This window comes from Telopea speciosissima, chromosome 8 (genome assembly GCF_018873765.1).
Source record: "Telopea speciosissima isolate NSW1024214 ecotype Mountain lineage chromosome 8, Tspe_v1, whole genome shotgun sequence".
In the NCBI taxonomy this organism is placed as follows: domain Eukaryota; kingdom Viridiplantae; phylum Streptophyta; class Magnoliopsida; order Proteales; family Proteaceae; genus Telopea; species Telopea speciosissima.
This window is the reverse complement of record NC_057923.1, coordinates 24,864,428-24,882,695: the sequence shown is the minus strand read 5'-3', so window position 1 is coordinate 24,882,695 and position 18,268 is coordinate 24,864,428. Positions and strand designations below refer to the sequence as shown.

Below are 18,268 nucleotides of genomic sequence, written 5' to 3'. Positions count from 1 at the left end.
TACTTCCTTAACACCGATGCATGGAATACGTCATGGACTTCTGCCAATCAGTACGCCACTGGTCATGATTCTCGGATTCCACTTTCCTTTCTTATCAAACCGCATCACTCTTTTGGTTGGTGATTCCCGAGGAAATACGTGATTGCCTATGACGTACTTCAGACCCTTTCGTCTTGTATCGGCATCACTCATTGTTTCTATTGAGCTATAAGGATTTGGTTCTCAAACATAACCAATTCTCAACAACTTATCCAAATTACTCCCAGGTTTGATTGATCTAAGGTCTAGCTTGATTTTAAGGGCCTAAGGAAAATCGAACTCCCAACATATACCTAAAAAAAAAATCAAAAGATCCAACTACCCCCGCATATTTTGCCTAATAATCTGTACTTCTACGACTTTGGGTTGTGTGGTATAAGTCTACACCATCTTTCCTACACGGCTCTTCCTATGAACACTTTAACTTCTGGTTTCCCAATACCTAGTCTCAACTTTAGAATGAATTGGGATATTGATGGAATCCCTATTGTTCGCTCCCAATAACAGAAGGGACATTCGGTGACACATTACCCCCCTCATACCTATTGTTGAGCAAGGTTTTGTCAAATCCTTCAGTTTCGGTTCCATCCTTCTATCAGTTACACATTCTTGCAAGTGGGTTCATTATCTTCTCTTAGCCTAAACAAAACTTGTTTCCCCACTCACATGACATTAGCTCCATAGGCGAATAACCAATCCATGCCTAGGATCACATTAAAGGCTATCATGTCAGACTTGATCAGACGAGTTATCATGTTTCACCCACATATTTCTACTAGACAAAGTTCCCATACTTCATTTAAATTCACAGCATTTCATTTGGGAGTGCTAACCACCAGTTTGTTTTCCAAGTTCTTCGAGGGCACATTTCTCTTATCGCCAAATAGCAGAAATGAAAAAGTGTGATGTGCTAGAGTAATTATCACTCGATCAGGTGAGGATGATATGGATAAAGTACCTGTCATCATATCCGGATTCACCTCAGCTTCCCTTGTGTCCAAGGTATATACTTATTTTTGGACTCTATCGCTTTGGGATGGGAAAGGCCGAGTAATAGGTGGATCCCGTCGTGGTGCACGAAATCTGCGATGAGGATAATCCCTAGACATGTGTCCGGGTTGTTTACATGTATAGCAGTGGCTAGGTCTGGTAGGCGGATAGGTTGGTGAAGGACAGATAGGCTGAGAAGCAGTTAGGCCTTCTTGACTCGACACCAGGCAGGGTGGTAGAGTGGATTGGCTCGAAGTACGGTGATAATACTGTGTAGGCTGTTCGAATGCTGGATGAGTAGGTTGATATGCTTGCTCCATTTCAAGCCCACGGTTTTGTGCCAGGCTAGGGCTTAAGCTAGTTCCTCGGAAGGTCTTGTTGGGCCACTCTAAATTTTGGAAGGCATTAGGCCTCTTGCCTAGCCTCGATGATACTATGGTCCCCTCCTTCAGTCTATCTTCTATAGTCTTGGCCTTATCGACCATCTATGCATAGGTCTGAATATCCATAACTGACAGGATGGACCCGATCTCAGGCTTAAGCCCCTTTTCAAATTTCTTCGTCTTGCTAGCCTCCCCCTTCATATGTTCTGGTGCGAAATGGAACAAATCCTCAAACTGTTGGTGGTAATCCAACACTGTCTTCGATCCTTGTATGAGGGTAGAGAATTCAGCTTCCTTCTTGTCTCTGAAACTCCTAGGAAAATAATTCTTAAAGAAGACTTCCTTGAATTGATCTCAAGTGGGGTTGGGATGACTCGTCTCCAAATTTGGTCGCGTTGGCTTCCACCATGCTTCAGCCTCATTCCGCAACTGGTACCCGGCGCATATCAACTTCTGGGCATCAGTACATTCTAATACGGCAAAGGCTTTTTTCAAAGCACTAATCCATCTCTCCGGTTCCATTTCCTTCGAGCCGATCTTGGAAAAAGCGGGCTGCTGAAGTTTCTTGAACCTCTCCATTACCCTAGCAGTGAAGTTGTTTATGGCATGCTGAGGCACCAAAGGTGGAAATTGTGGAGGCTAATTGGGTGGTGGCATCGCTTGCTGTTGCATCATGGTCATGAATTGAGTGGTCATATGGGCCAGCATTTCTTGTTATTGTTGCATGATCCGCATCATGTTTGCCATGATGGTATTCAGTTCACCGGCAGTCATAGCCGGAGGTGGTGCGGTGGCAGTAGCCGGAGGGGTTGCAGGCACCGGGTTTGGAAGGTCCCCGGGCATCCTTGCCGAAGTGACTGACACTTCAAAGTTTTGAGCTTCGACTCCATTCGGTAGTCCAATTTTTGGAACAAATCGAGGGCCTCTTCCACGACGACCATCCCGGTTGGATCTTGTGTTAACCATGGTTGTTTCTCTGGAAAAGAACCTTGGTCATTAATAAATCTACACTTCCTAACTAAGGAAGATACTAATTTGTACTTATACATAAAAGCTAACATTTGCTATGGTACGACATGATTGTAAAACATCGCACGTATAGGGATGTGTAGCTAAAACATGGGAAATTATAATTAATACAATGGAAGTAAGTCCTAAGATGGGATGGGATGTGTTTTTGGTACCTGCAACTAGAAGGCAACTGTTCAGGTCTCTTTTCTTTTTTTTCAGTTGTACTTTCCGTTCTAAGTTGTAGTTCGGAAGTAGTACTTCTAGTCTCAAACAAGGTGTAATGGCCTATGCTCTTTTGTTTATGAAATCTTGTCATCTTCTCATTATGTTAGTTCCTATGATATTTTACCCACAAGATTATCTCAAGTTTGTTTATCTATTTGCTCTCTTGATTCTATGTTACTAGTTATCCTATCTCCGCTGTTTGTGAGTATAGAAAGAGCTTCTCACTCTGATACCACTCTGTCACACCCCAAGCCACCCCTTAGGAGGATTTAGGCAAGTGATTGGATATCCTACGACATCCGCCAATCCCCAAGGATCAAGAAGCATTTAATATAACTCACAAACACACACACCAATAACAATTGATAAAAGAGATACAGAGTGTTGCGGAAGCTAAAGCTTATCATTAGACATTCAAAATAAATAGTACATTGTTTATTGCTCTATTTCACTAATTGATTATGCAGTCAATACTTTTCTAACCAATAGCTTTACAAAATACAAAAGAGGGCTACACATCAAGAGCCCAAGCAAGCTATACAAGACAAGGGGGGGTTTAGTATATCCTATCTACCCAAAGAGAGTCCCCAAAAGGTTAGATTAGTATGCTACCCTTCCCTTAAGGATCGTCCTCAAGGGCCACCCTGGTTACCCGCATAAGAGGGATAACCTCCCTTGGAGTCTAAACCCAAAAGGTCGTAATCACCATCATCCTCCTCAGCGAAATGAGTCTCCCAGCTATCGAGATATCCACCTACAGTATTATCTAAAAAGAAGAAATATACAAAAGTGTGAGCTCCACCGAACCCGTGAATGAAACATAATCACGCATGCATATGCAAGCACAACCAAATGAATCCTATATAAATGAGGTTCTTTATTATTATTAAGCCACCTAGCATGCAAAACTAAGGCAGGTAAAAGTGCTACTACAATCCCCAATACATGTATCTTTGGTGCAGACTTTTAACCCCTTCCAGCGATACCCCCATTGAGTTGTCGAAGAAGACCAGTTGGCTCCAGCATCCCTTCCCAAGGTCAGCCCGACCAGCCCTCTAGGTTACCACTGTGCTACCATCAGCCCTATTGACTGGTGGGCCTACCGACCGAACAATGTCTTCTTGAGACATTGGCCTTGCACTTCTCTGTGCTACCACCACGTCCTAATGACCATGATGGGTCAACTGACCGAGCAACGCCTTTCAGGACATTGGCCTCACACTTTTATGGTATCCAACACCTAAACCCCTGTAGGTAAGGGTTCGTAGCACGGGTGATGATTTCCTAGCCATATGCATTCTATATGACATAGTATGAGTCAGGTGGTGTCAATTGTATCCCATTCTACGGGCTACCACAGGCCTCATTTCCAAGCCCGCTACGGCATCTAATCTAGCAATTCCACATATAAGCATTATCATCCATTTCCAATGTCCATCAGATAAGATTCAGAATTTAAATAAGAATATAAAACAAAAGTAATTAAAGATAGTAAATATTGTTGTTTTTGTTGTCATGACCCATCAGTCATGTTACACCTACACTCATGGTGTAATTCCACTCACCTTGGTCTGATCCTACTGGTCCAGCTGTTTGTTCAGTTCTGGCCAGTATCTGACTGTGCACCTCGAGCACCGAATCAAATCCCAAAGTAATAAATTAGAATGTGTTATTTTAATTAGTCAAAACTGTTTTGGATAATCTAATGTTGGTCTAGGTTCACTGGTCTAACTCGGTGCTCAGTTTGACATCACTTGGAATTCTCTGGGCCTTGCACTGGGCTTTAGGCCTATGTCCTGGTGCATCATCCGGAGAATGTGGCTTAGGGTCAATATGGTATTTTACCACTGTAGTACATGGTTCTAGGTCACAATAGTCTTACAACATAGTCCTTAGGTCAGCAGTGCTGCAGGACTAACACAGACAGGGTTTCGAAGCCCTGCGGGGCCCACTTGGGTACCCAAGGTGTACATACTTATGGACAGGTGTGAGGAGGGGTATTTTGGTCATTTTTCACCTCCTTACACTGTTTATAGTCCATATGTGGAGGTTCCCAAACTCGGATTTGCAAAACAGTCCACTTTAATTCTCTAGGTGATGTCTCTGGATGATGTGTGCATTGCCCAGTGCATCACCCAGAGAATGCTTAGAACGTGAGCATGCTCATTTTCTTGGGTTTTGCGGCATAAACAGTGCCTTGATCGACCCTACATGCATGTTAGGTCATTGTGAACCTCATGGGGAGTGGTTTACACTGGTCCACTCGGATGTTGACCCGGGCCCACCACTTGGCAACCAAGAGCTGCCTAGACAGCCTAGTGAATTGTAACCCAGCTGTGTTTCAGCATATGGGCATGGATTGGGCTGCATGCAAGGGCAGATTCACATGTATAGTCATGGCAGTATGCTGTCCCTACCAAGATCCAGGCAAGGGCTAGCCCGTATGCACAGATCCAAGCCCAAACTGCCACATCTGGGTGCAATAAGGCAGTGCAGCCAAGCACAGGGACTAATTTCAGTCCCAAGCAATAACAGCAGTAAAAATATATGAAAAACCCTCAGATCTTCCATGCAATCCATTTGCATGTTAGATCTGAGGCAGCTCATGACAGCCCCCAGCTGTTTTGGGCTGCCCATGACCAGAAATACCTCCAAACTGCAGAGATCTAAAGGAATAGACAGAGAACTGGTAGAGGCAGTATATAGGTATGATTTTATACCTGGACCAGGTCTGTATATGCAGCTGAAACCGATCTGGAGGCAGGGGTAAGCTTCCTCTTGTCCTCCTTCCTTTCCTTCTCCTTCCTTTCTTCTTCTTCTCCTTCTCTTTTCCCTTTCTTTCTTTCTTTCTCTTTTTCCTCTCTAATACTAAGAACAGTAGGGAAAATGAAATAAGAGCTGGGCCGTCCTATTTATAGACTTTAAAGTACTAGGGTCTGTTGGGCCCAAGCTGTCCCAAGGTCAAAATGCATTTTTAGGGTAATTCTCCCTCATTTTAGCCACATAGGTGGGGTCCACTGGAGTCGAAGGGTATGTGGTTGTTCCCTAGACTCCCTTCAACCTATGGGGGGTGTTCGTGGCCAATAGGGGTGGCCCCCACACATCGTATTTCCCACTCTGGGTGATGTCTCTGGGTGATGTGTGCATCGCCCAGTGCTATCGCCCAGAGAATTCATTTGCAGAATTTGTTTGGATTGAAATGAAATTTCAATTCATTTAGAGACATAATTGGATCATAGTTCCTTCTAAGAAAATGAACCACTATGAATCTAGTTTCTAGAAAAACTAGAATCAAAGAAAATGAAGATTAGATTATGAAGTTATTTTATTTTTATTATGCAAAGGTCAACCTGTCAAGACAGCAGGATCCGATTTTGACAGCAACTTGAGTTGAACTTTTAACTAACTTAGAGACATAAATAGGTAATGGTGTCTTCTAACAAAATGTATCCTTATAAGTCTAGTTTCTAAAAAAATTAGAACCAAGACAAATGGAGTTTGGGTGGTTGAGTTATATAATTTTAACTAAGAGAAGGTCAATCTGTAAATTAGCAGAATTTATCATTTATGTTGGGATTGAAAATGTATGTATGGAATTGGGTTCTCATCATCAAATCAATCACGCAAATTGATGTTTGGGTTTAAAAATGCCTTGTCTAAAATATTTAAAGTGATGAGGATCATCATTAGTTTAGCCTAGAACTAGGATTAAGTCCAAGGGTCCTAGAATCAAGGGATGGTACCTTCCTCAGGCTGTACATTATACAGTGGGCTGTACAACTACAAAGGTCTACAATCCATCTTTTGACAGGTATGTAGGAGGTCATCCTTGGGGTTTCTCCATTAAATTCAATCACTGGAGTGACACTCCACAGTGTGCTTGGATGCCATGTCAGGGGTTCCCGTCCTTCAAATCCCCAGCTAGTCAGGGGCGGGTTTGACAAAAATGGTATACATATAAACCCTAAAAACCAAAAAACAGAGGGAAAAATAGAAAGAGAACATCAAATGGAGGAAGAGAACATCAAATGAAGAAAGAAAACATCAAACGAATGATACCTGCTACTGCGATCACTCCATCTTCGCCAATGCCGGTGAGAAATCGAGCAAATGGGGGAATGGCAGTGAAGACCTCAAAAGTTTGATTCAGGGTGTTTTTTTTTTCATCATCGAGGGGTGCTTTTGGAAGTCAAATTCATCAAAAGCTCATAACTCATAACCGGTAAGAGTGACTGTAGTAAGTCATAACCGGCAGTAGGAGGTAAAACCCAATTTTTCATAATCGACTGTAGGAGGTTATACCCGATTTCTAATAAATGGTACAGTCAACAAATTTAACGGATGGGATTTCGTTCAAAAAAAATAAACGGTTGAGATTCAACTGTTGAGTTTAGTGTCGCGCTTATGAAAAATGATGGTAGCGCTGCTACTAGTCACTCTATCTTTGTTTTGTATTTAATTTTGATTCTTATTTTAATTCGGTACAATAGTTTTAGGTTTCGAATTTTTCTACTACCAATCTAATACCGATAAAAGATTAAAAAATAAACAAAAATTAATAAAGTTGGTCTCGGAGCGGTATCGTCCCTATCCAAATCGTCATAATGTCATGATGCCATATTACCAAATCACTGTCATGGCGCAAATCGGTAAAAGATTGTATATGGTATTCAGTCAAATTGTCATATCATCATGGTGCAAAATCCCCATATATTGCCAAATCACTGTCATGATGCCATATTGCCAATTCGCCGCCTGTAGATGCTGAATTTTGTTATCCCCCAGCGATGACGACAATCGGACTCAGATAACTGGCAATGTCCCCGAAAACCAAACACTGTATCAAAAAACATCTCCACTCGTCCCATAAAGCGTACAATCGTGCGCACGATCCCCTGTGGCAGTACTCCGCACTACACGGTGCCCTGGCTTGTGCGGCCCTACCGTGCGGTCTCGCGGGCGCCCAAATCTGGATTTTTTCCATTTTTGCTTTGTCGCGGCCCCGCATATTTTCCACGGCGTCACTAAACCCAAAATTTGCCTATAAAAAGGGGGTCACCCCCCCCCCATTTGAAAGATCGAAGTTTGTGGGAGAGGGGGCACCCCGAGAGCTCCAATTTTCCAGTTTTGTCCTTGTTTCCTTATTTTGGGGCTCTTCCCCAATCCAGTTTCAAGCCTTCGAGCCTTGTCCCCCTGTCCGAAGTCTGGGTTATCCAAGTCCAGCTTCCTCAACCCTTTTTGCCCAAAACTGGAAAACCTCTTGTGGCATAGCCACTCTTTCCGGCCTTTGAGCCCCTAGTTTCCAAAGCCTTGAAACGCCGTTATTCTGTTCGAGATCTTAAGATCCGACACTCGTAAGCTGTTACTCTGTCCGACGAAGAGACAAAGCCAGTCTTTTGCCTCAACCTAAGCTGGGGGACATTGTCCGTCTTGTATAATTGTATTTATTTAAAACATACAGGTATACATTTCTTCCGTTAACTTTTAATTTCAATACAATGTAGTCCTTTCAAATATTCTCATTTAGTGTACAATAGTTAGTGTAACATAGTTTAATTTAATTAAATAGTTTGTGCATCATTATTTAGCCATACATGTGGGAATAGGACATTTATAAAGGGAGAATATTTGAAAACAAGCATCTAGTAGAAAGATCGGTTTATCCAGGCGAGGTGGGTGTCTAACACCTTCCCACTTGCCTCGAATCTCTGACCAGACCAACCAAAGTCCCGTAGCCCTTCTAGGGCTACACCTATGGGTCCTAGGCCCTAGTCCTAGGTGGCAACTCCATTTTATTTTATTGCATGCCCCCCATCCCCTGATGAATTGAACCATACCCCTGAGAAGACGCATTCCTTCTCTCCCTCCAACCGAGGAGCACACCTGTAAAACCTACTCCCCGCGTCCCGTTCGAGCATGCCCCCCAAGGTAGGAAAAATAAATGGATCCTCACAGTGGCGACTCCGCTGGGGATTGATGGTCAAGCTTTCAATACTAGATGTTACCGTTGAACGCAAAATTTTCTACCTTCTGCGTTGATTGATTGAATCATGTTTGGCTAACCCCTTTTGTTGTACTAACTGCATCATGCATCGTATTTGAAGTGAAATAAAACGACGAGGGTACTCCCTGTTGTGCCTCTACCTCCGGGGAAGTGGGGCACATCATACTAAGTACTCTTAGATCAGATGATACCCGCTTCCTACACCACTATCTTGCACACACAACACTTCATGAGAACACACAACCCCGTGGTCAGTCATTGAACCCCATGTGTAGTCATGGGTAATTCGTGGTCAAAGCCACAGCCCTTGATATTTACTGTATGGGTTTGGAATTACCGACGAGGGTATTCACTAGTGCATCATGGGGTACTCCACTACTAAAAAAGGGCACTAGTTTGATTACTTTGAGATCGTGTGATCTATTCCCCAGGTATATCAAAAGAACCACGTACCTGTAATTCGCTATCACAAGCGATAGGTATATCGGTCCTATCAAGGGTGACCTTGTTCTGTCCTATCAGCCTACCTATTGCATGCATCATGTAGGAAATTAGACCATATACGACTAGGATATGCCACAAACTAACCTCGTAGCTTTTCGAGGTCAAAAATGGAAATCTCAGCAGCATACTTTCTCTTAATGCGGAATACCAATCAGGGGAAGAATTCTATTTGTCCCTCAAATGTCCCTCGATGCACATCGCATGTCCATTTAGGTTAGTGTATCAAAAAAATGTAGCCTTGATTGTCCCTCAGAAAAGGATACACTCTCTAAATAATATGACAATGGGTAGAATTTCGATGAGAGGTGCTCTGTATTAGGAAAAGGTAGGTAGTTGAGAAGTCCTCGATTAGATCTCCTTGTGATGATTCAAATTTGATCTCAGAACTATTAAATGATGAAGGATCTATGGCAAGCTTGCATCATATCACAAGATCGCAAGAGTTATTCCTGAGCAGTCTTGAACGGGGATGCAAACCTTACCATCGACTACCCGAGTAAAATAGAATCCAGAGAGTAAAAGTGAATTGTCACTTTGTTTGTATATATATATGCGTGTATATATTTGCTTGTAAACAAAAAAATATAAATATTAAAATAAGATAAAAAATGGTTCACTTGAGTCCTAAATTGTCCCCTTTTACCTTTGCAAAGCACAATTCCGCACAAAGAAAGTCCTCGTTACCCGTGTGGAATCGTCATGGCGGTCGATTGAACTGAGCCATTCTCCACCAGTTCCCGCCTTCTAAGCTTGTTGAAAATTCTGGTTCACCTCCCTTGACTTCTAGTCCCCTAACACAAAGTCCAACAAGGTCACCCCCTGTTACGAGCACCATGGATCTGTCAGAGGCCAATTCTTCAGAGGAAGCACTGAGTCAGGAAATGGTTAGCATGTGGAGGGAAATGCCAAAGATGAAACAGCTAGTTACATAGTTGGTCCAGTCAATGCAAGGTCAATCACGAGCAAACAATGCCCCAACCCCCGGAGAGCCAAGGGTGACCCCAATGATGTCTAGGATACACCACAGGATTATAATAGAAGAAGAGGATATAGCCATTAATGCTCACTAAGACCCACCAGAAACAGAAAGGGAAAAGCAGATGAGGGAGAAAGTTGAGAAGCCCGAAGTAGCAATGAAAGGAAAGGCTATTGAGAAACCAGAAGAAGACATGGTCTACTTCGCTGGAGAAAGAATACCCAAAGATTTCAAATGGAAACTCGACAAGTTCGACAGGATAAGAGATCCCCGAGCTCACTTGAAGATTTTTATTACAGTGGCCAAGTCATGGAATCTCACAGAAAATCAAATAGGACAAGCATTCCTTTACTCGTTAGCAGGATCAGCTTTGAGGTGGCTAACCCAATTGGACCAAACTTAGACTCAAACTTGGTTGGCGATTATGAAGGCATTCTCCAAATAGTACTCTTACAACACTGAAGTGGAAATCACTCAGCGTGAGTTGGAAACCCTAAGGCAAGGAGCCGATGGGAGATTTTCTAATTTCATCATGAGGTTCCATGAAAAGGTGTCTAGGATATGGAACTGCCAGAATGAATCAGAACATGTTGAAATCATATTGGAAAACCTATATGGAGAATACCATGATCGCCTCTACTGTTAGCACATCAAGACCTTTGAAGCACTCATAGCCATTGGGAAACAGATTTAGGAGAAGCTCTTCAAAGGGAAACAAGCCCAAACTTCAACCAAAGAGACTCCCGGATCTTATTCTGGCAAGAACAACAAAGGAGGAAGAGGGAAAGGCCCCGAAGTGAATGCGGTTACAACCATTCAAAACAATGAGAAGTAAATTTCACCAATAGTTGCTCCTCCTTTGGTGATCTAGGTTGAGCAATCAATCCCTCCAAGAAAGTTCACCTTTGGTAGTATGACACCCACTCGCCTTTTCTTCAAACTCAAGAGGGAAGGGATGTTGGATCTTGTACCACCGTGGCCCGTGAATACAGCCAATCCACCTCCAGGATATAAGCTAGAGTGGCATTGTTATGACCATAATCAGAAGGGTCATCAGACAAACAGATGTATACACCTCAAGCATGCAATCCAAGACTTGATTGATGCGGGGAAAATGAATTGAAGATAGGTCAACAACCCAATGTGACTACCAACCCTCTGCTAGATTATGGAGTGAACATGTTACAAGTGGATGTTCCATTTAAGGACCCGATGGTCCTGATTCAACCTATGAAGCAAGAGCAAAAGTTGATGGACGCTTGAACCTATGGGGCTATCCTAGCAGCCCAAACTGAGGAGAGTGAGAAGAAAAGAAAAGAATTGGAGACACTAAAGTAGGAGCCAAATGAAGGATTCTTCAACTTCGTTAGAAGGTTCAGTAAAGAAGTTGAAAGGATATAACCCCCTATAATGGAGGAGGAGCAAGTGGAGATAATCCTAGAGAATCTACATGGAGTATATCATGAGTATCTATACCCTCAATGGCATTAGATACTGGAAACATTTGCCACCCTGAATGGTTCGCTTGATGAAAATGAATTTGAATCCCCAAGATCATCCATGGGATCTGTGAATGCTTTAGAAGAAGGGACAACGGGTTTGGATCCCACCACTCTAATCCGGCCTATGAAAGCACCTTTGAGGAAATTAAGAACAGTATGGAGGGACAAAGTCCGCCTCATGTGGCAGATGGATCTCCCTGCAGAAGCAAGAACCAATATCAGTAACTTCCTAAAGGAAATGTACAAAGAAGAGATGATCAAAAGTCAGCCAATGCCATTTCATGGCCGAAGCAAGTACGCTCAAAAAAGGAGAGTGAGGAGAATGACGGTATGTGTTTACTGATCAAGGACAAACTGCAACGAAAAGTTCAGAGGTGGCGGACAGCATTGTGACTGGGGGAAAGGCCTAGCCTTAGACAATCAGATGATGAAGCTTGAGTTTCTAAAGAATGGACTTGATAGCCTCGGACCCAATGCGCAACTATGAACATTTGGGTTCACCGACTATGAGATCAGTCACATGGCATATGTGGAGAATTTGGAAGATGAAGAAGATTTCACAGTTCACATTCAACCTATTGAGGAGGGGTCGTCTGAAGATAGCATGGGAACAAAAGAGGAGGTCACACCAAGTCTGATCTAAGCTGTATCTGCACTAGCCATTGGTGAAACTCTATCTGGAGACACTTTCCTTATCCAGATAGGAGGAGGGACTGACAATAGTGAAGAAGACTTTGAATCACCATCTGAAGATAAGTTCTCTGTTGAAACCCTACAGTGGATAAACAACATCAGGGTTGATGATGATGAAGTAGACCTAACAGACTTCATTCAGCCTATCTCTCAAGAAGACGAAGGAAGAAGCGGCGACGAAGAAGTAGAGTCTCCAACAAATCGAAGAAGGGTGTAGTGCATCAAAGGGGAGGACTTTGACAAATGTAATGTGAGCATCTTCTACCAAGTGCAAGATCTTCGTTGAGCTAATGCCCACCACTCATGACATCCTGTATAAGGCTACTTCCCACTTCCCAAACATGGTGTGCGAACACTTTGTGGCGCAATGCGAGAAGAAAGAGTTGCCAACGGAAGAAGAGTTTCTCTAGAGATCATTACATGAGTTAAGGAACATGACCTGGTTAAATCTCACTTTGGCGAAAGATTTCTTTGGGAATCCTCCTCAAGATCCCATGTTGTACTTAGACAATTGGCCATATTCTGGGTCCCCGAAGATGACAGAAGAATGGGAAACTTGGATTGGTAACATCAATACCGGAGATCCATACTTCATCCCAATGAAAGGAATTCACCCTGTTGATAGTAGTGAAGAAGAAGGGGTGATTCATGTAATAAAGAAGCGTCCAAAAAAAATCTAAATAAAGAAGTAATGGATGAAGATACGGGTAATGAATTACCTAGCGAAACATCTAAAGTGGAGGTAGAACCTCCTATCAACCAGTATGAGGAAATTTGTGGACCAAGAGCTTGGTCCCTTCCATTCGAAGCAAGAGGGATCCTCAGAATGGTCGACAAGATTCATCAAATGCTTTTTGAAGTAGTACCTTCAGACAAAAGGTACTAAGAACTGCGGTGACAACAACCAGTAAATGAAAAATGGGCATTGCCTCAAGTCATGAAGGAATAAGAAGATGCTGTCACCCTAGTATTTGCTTTGACAAAAGATTTATGTGGAAGTTCTCTAGCATCTCCAGACCGTGGAAGTGAGGAGTATCATGAATGGGCTCGGGCACACGATAGGTTCTACCTCTACAACATCAATACGGAAGAGCCAATGAAAGATCCCACAGAAAACATTCATCCAGTCATATCCAGTGATGAAGAGGGCTCATCAGAAGAGGAAGAACATTTTAGATCTTTATCCAAAGCAATGGGATTCCAAAAATCAGCCAGCGAGATCTTTGAAATGATCCAACAGATGATGCCAGTAGGACCGCGAAGGTCAGACCATGACCAGCTCATCAAACACCTCTATAAAAAGCAAGAAGTCTTGTCCAAAATTCTGCAGAAGGCCCGAAAGACCATTGCTGCCTTGAAAGAAGAATGCGAAGTCACTAGCCCAAGAATGAGGAGTCTCATGGTGGGAACCCTTGTGATAACTAAAAGTGACTTAAAGATGAAGAGCTCTGCCTAGTCGAATTCATCATAAAAGGGAAGGAGCCCGAGGTTTTGAAGATCCAAAGTGGAAAGAACTTCAAAGATAAAGGATTGATTGTAGAAAAGCCCTATGCGCTTGCTCCCAATCAAGACAAGTATGAGCCAGAAAATCAAGTGTTAAGCCAGATTAAAAAAGTATAGGCTAACATCTCTATCTGGGGATTATTGATGGCCTCCCGGTGGCATCGGAAAGCAGTTCTGAAAGTACTCAACAAGGTTCAAGTACTCATAGAAATGGGTTTGGAAGAACTCTTACACATTATAGGGGCCACCTATGCCATGCAGTCTCTCTCCTTCTCGGAAATTGATCTCCCGCCTGGAGGAAAGGACCATAATCGAGCTCTACACATTACAATAAAATACAATGGGAACCGAGTCCCTCAAGTTCTGATTGACAACAGGTCGGCTCTCAATGTCATACCTCTCAAGGCTGCAAGTTGTATAGGGTTGGATCTAACCCAAATGAAGCCCTTTGCTCAGACAATCCGAGCATATGATAACACAAGGAAAGTGCTGGGCATTCTAAACACAGAAAACCAAGTCGGACCTGCTCTATTCACTGTGGAATGTCAAGTGATTGACATCCAAGCATCATTTAGCATGCTGTTGGGACGACCTTGGCTGCATTCTATAGGAGTAATAGCCTCAAGCCTGCATTAGAAACTAAAATTCATTAATGAAGGGAAGATGATCACTATCTTTGGAGATCCAGAGATTGTCCACACCTTAGCAAGCATTGAAGTAGGCACAGAAGCCCCAAAAGATACCCAGTTGGGAGGGTTTGAGATTGGGGCAATCAGCGTAATGGCCTCAGAAATGAAGGAGATAATTCCATCCAGTTACCCATCCTCATGGAGTGGAACAATTCTGAAGATGATGAACAACATGGGGTATTTTCCAGGACTTGGATTAGGAAGGACCCAATAAGGGATTCAACAATTCCCCGACTTTCCTACCTATAGCAACCATCGAGGGCTAGGATACAAAGCACAAGAGAAAGGGAGTTATCCTAAGCACATGAGCCAAGAATACTAGAGGTCCAAGAAACCATATCCATACTTCAAGACTTTGAATGGATATTTTATCAAAGAAGGTGACAACTTCCCTTACTATGAAAATATTGAGCCTTGGTTCGATCACGACAGTGGAAGTCTCTAACAAGGATTTGAAATCTTCTTTCATGAGGACATCGATTGGATCGCCCTTGAAGTAGAACAGATGAAACTAAAAGCTACTGAAGAAGAGCTGAACATTGGAGGACTGTTTGAAATAGCCATGATCTTTACAGGGGAAGAAGAAGGGCTAAAACCTTATCTATTAATTCATCCTGTCCAAGAGCCAATTGTGAACTGGATTAGTGTCTCTAAAAGGTTTAGTAAGATAGAGTCCCAGGGAGTAGTCATCAACGAGTAAGTTCTGTCTATCGATGAGTCTATTTTAATCAAGGAGGATAGTGCCTTCCAGTTTGTCAAGTCTTCTTGTATTCCTGCTCTTATCATGAATGAAATCAACCATTCCAAGTATGTCTCCTCTCCATCTGATTCCTCTTTTGATTCTTCTTCCAATGATGATGATATCCTCGAACGTCATCATTTAATAAATCAATTAAAACAAAGAAAAGCCCAACATGTCTGAGAGGACGTATGCTCCATAAATTAGGGATCTGAACAATGCCCACGAATGGTTAAAATTGGTGCCTCCCTCAACAAGGAGGAAGTTGGTCGAATGATAGTCTTGTTGAAGGAATTTAAAGAAGTGTTTGCTTGGTCATACGAAGATATGCCCGGCATTGATCCAGAAATAGTGCAACACCAACTGCCTACTAATCCAAATGCACGGTCGGTCAAGCAAAAGCCTAAAAGGATGCGACCTGAATAAAGTGAGAAGATCAGGGAAGAAGTCATAAAGCAGTGGAATGCAGGATTTCTACAGGTGACACAGTACCCTCAGTGGTTGTCCAATATTCCTCGTGCCCAAGAAAGACAGGAAGCATGGATTTCCGAGACCTCAACAAAGTCAGTCCCAAAGATGACTTTCCCTTGTCGCATATTAACATATTGGTCGACAACACAGCAAAACATGCCTTGTTATCATTCATGGATGGGTTCTCCGAATACAATCAAATTAACATATGTCCAAAGGATAGAGAAAATACAACATTTACCACACCATTGGGAACTTATTATTATAACGTTATGCCATTTGTTTTGAAGAATGTTGGGGCAACATATCAAAGGGCGGCCACGGCCATTCTCCATGATATGATACACAAAGAAGTGGAGGTATACGTGGATGACATGATTGTCAAGTCAGTTACTCGACAGTTTGCGGCATTGAAGAAGTTCTTCTAACGAATTAAAGAGTACAAGCCGAGGTTGAACCCTCAAAAGTGTGTGTTTGGAGCAACAACAGGGAAACTCCTAGGATTTCTCGTCATCAAGAGAGGAATAGAAGTGGATCCCAACAAGATAAAGGCCATAACAGAAATGCCAGCACTAGAAAAAAGAAAAAGAAATTCGGGGTTTCTTAGGACGAATTCAATATATAGGTTAATTTATAGCCCGGCTAACCACCGTATGTGAACCCATCTTCAAGCTCCTAAAGAAAGAAGAACCAAAGCAATGGAATGATAAGTGCCATTCGTAAGGATAAAAGAATACTTGGTGAATCCACCCATCCTTGTTCCGTCAGTATTGGGCAAACCATTGCTCCTTGTACTTATCTATCAGCGAAACATCAATGGGCTCCATGATGGCACAACAAGATCAGAAGAGTGGGGAAGAACATATAGTTTACTACTTAAGCAAGAAACTGTTGGACTACAAAACTCGTTATACCCCATTGGAAAAGACATGCACTGCTTTGGTTTGGGTGACCAAGAGGCTGAGACATTACATGATCGCACATCAAATCCGGCTCATCTCAAGGATGGATCCAATTAAATATCTATTCGAGAAACCAAAATTGACAGGAAGGATGGCCAGATGGTTGTTGCTGTTGTCAGAATTTAACATGACATATATCAACTACAAATCCATTAAAGGACGAGCAATCTCGGATTATCTAGCTGCATACCCAACTGGGGTAGATTCATAGCCACTAGAAGACTCATTCCCGGATAAGGATTTGGCATATGTGGAGGAACAAGACAGTGAAGACTGGTGGCAATTGTACTTTGATGGTGTAGCCAATTAGAGAGGATCTGGGGCAGGAATATTGTTGATAACCCCAGATGATCTCTATCTACCATCTACATTCCGGCTAGAATTCCCTTGCACCAACAACATTGCAGAGTATGAAACATGTGCATCAGTCTCAAAGCCGCCATGGCATTAGAGATCAAGAAGCTGAGAGTCTATGGAGATTCATCAATCGTGATTTGTCAAACTGAAGGGAAGTGGAAGACAAAGGATGAAAAGCTGAAGCCTTACCAAGAACATTTGGAGAACTTGATCAAGAGCTTCGATGAAATCACCTTCGAATATTTACCGAGGGACAATAACAAATTCACCGATGCCCTAGCTACTTTGGCTGCAATGGTTGAATGCACTCCAAATACTCAAGTTCGACCATTTTTGGTAGATAGAAGGCATGAACCGGCATATAAAGAGTCAATAAATGCTCTAACAACTGATGGGAGGTTGTGGTCTGCACCCATCATTGACTTCATCAGAGAAATGAAATATCCTCCGAATTTCACAACCAGTGAACAAAAGAGGTTGCAGAAGCATGCCACATAGTTTGTACTTCAAGGCGACCTGCTATACAAGAGGTCCTACGATGGTATACAACTACTGTGAGTTGATGAGGAATAGGTATAAGTCATCATGGAAGAAATCCATTAGGGAATTTTTGGGCCACACATGAATGCTAGGATGCTCGCCAAGAAAATCTTCAAAATGGGATATTATCAGACAACCATGGAAGTTGATTGTACGTCATTCGTGCAGAGATGTCATAAATGCCAGATATTTGCCAATATCATTTACATTCCTCCAACGAAGCTCCATTCATTAAATGCTCCCTAGCCATTTTCAACATGGGGCATTGATATAATTCGGAAAGTCACGCCAAAGGCATCCAATGGACATGAATTCATCCTTGTGGCCATAGATTACTTCACCAAATGGGTGAAGGCACAATCTTATGCTATCTTAACAGCTACGAAGGTTGCAAAGTTCATCAAAGAGAACATTATATACAGATATGGAGTGCCAGATGCCCTCATATCCGATCAAGGAGCACATTTCTAGGGAAAAGCGGACAAGTTCTGTACCAAGTTTGGTATCCAAAGGCATCAGTCTATGACTTATACATCACAAACTAATGGGCAGTAGAAGCAGCCAACAAGAATGTCAAATTCATACTGTAGAAAATGGCCAATACCCATAAGGATTGGGTAGAAAAGCTCCCGTACGCGTTATGAGCCTATCAAATCTCAATTCGAACTTCTACTGGGGCA

At 42.6% G+C, this 18,268-nt stretch overlaps 1 protein-coding gene across 1 annotated transcript; it reads left to right on the top strand.

The window, feature by feature from the left end:
* The first annotated feature begins 17,132 nt into the window (after positions 1 to 17,132).
* LOC122672190 lies at positions 17,133 to 17,546 on the top strand. Its single transcript, XM_043869687.1, has one exon. It carries the CDS (start codon positions 17,133 to 17,135, stop codon positions 17,544 to 17,546), a length of 414 nt encoding a protein of 137 aa, XP_043725622.1.
* The last annotated feature ends 722 nt before the right edge of the window (positions 17,547 to 18,268 follow it).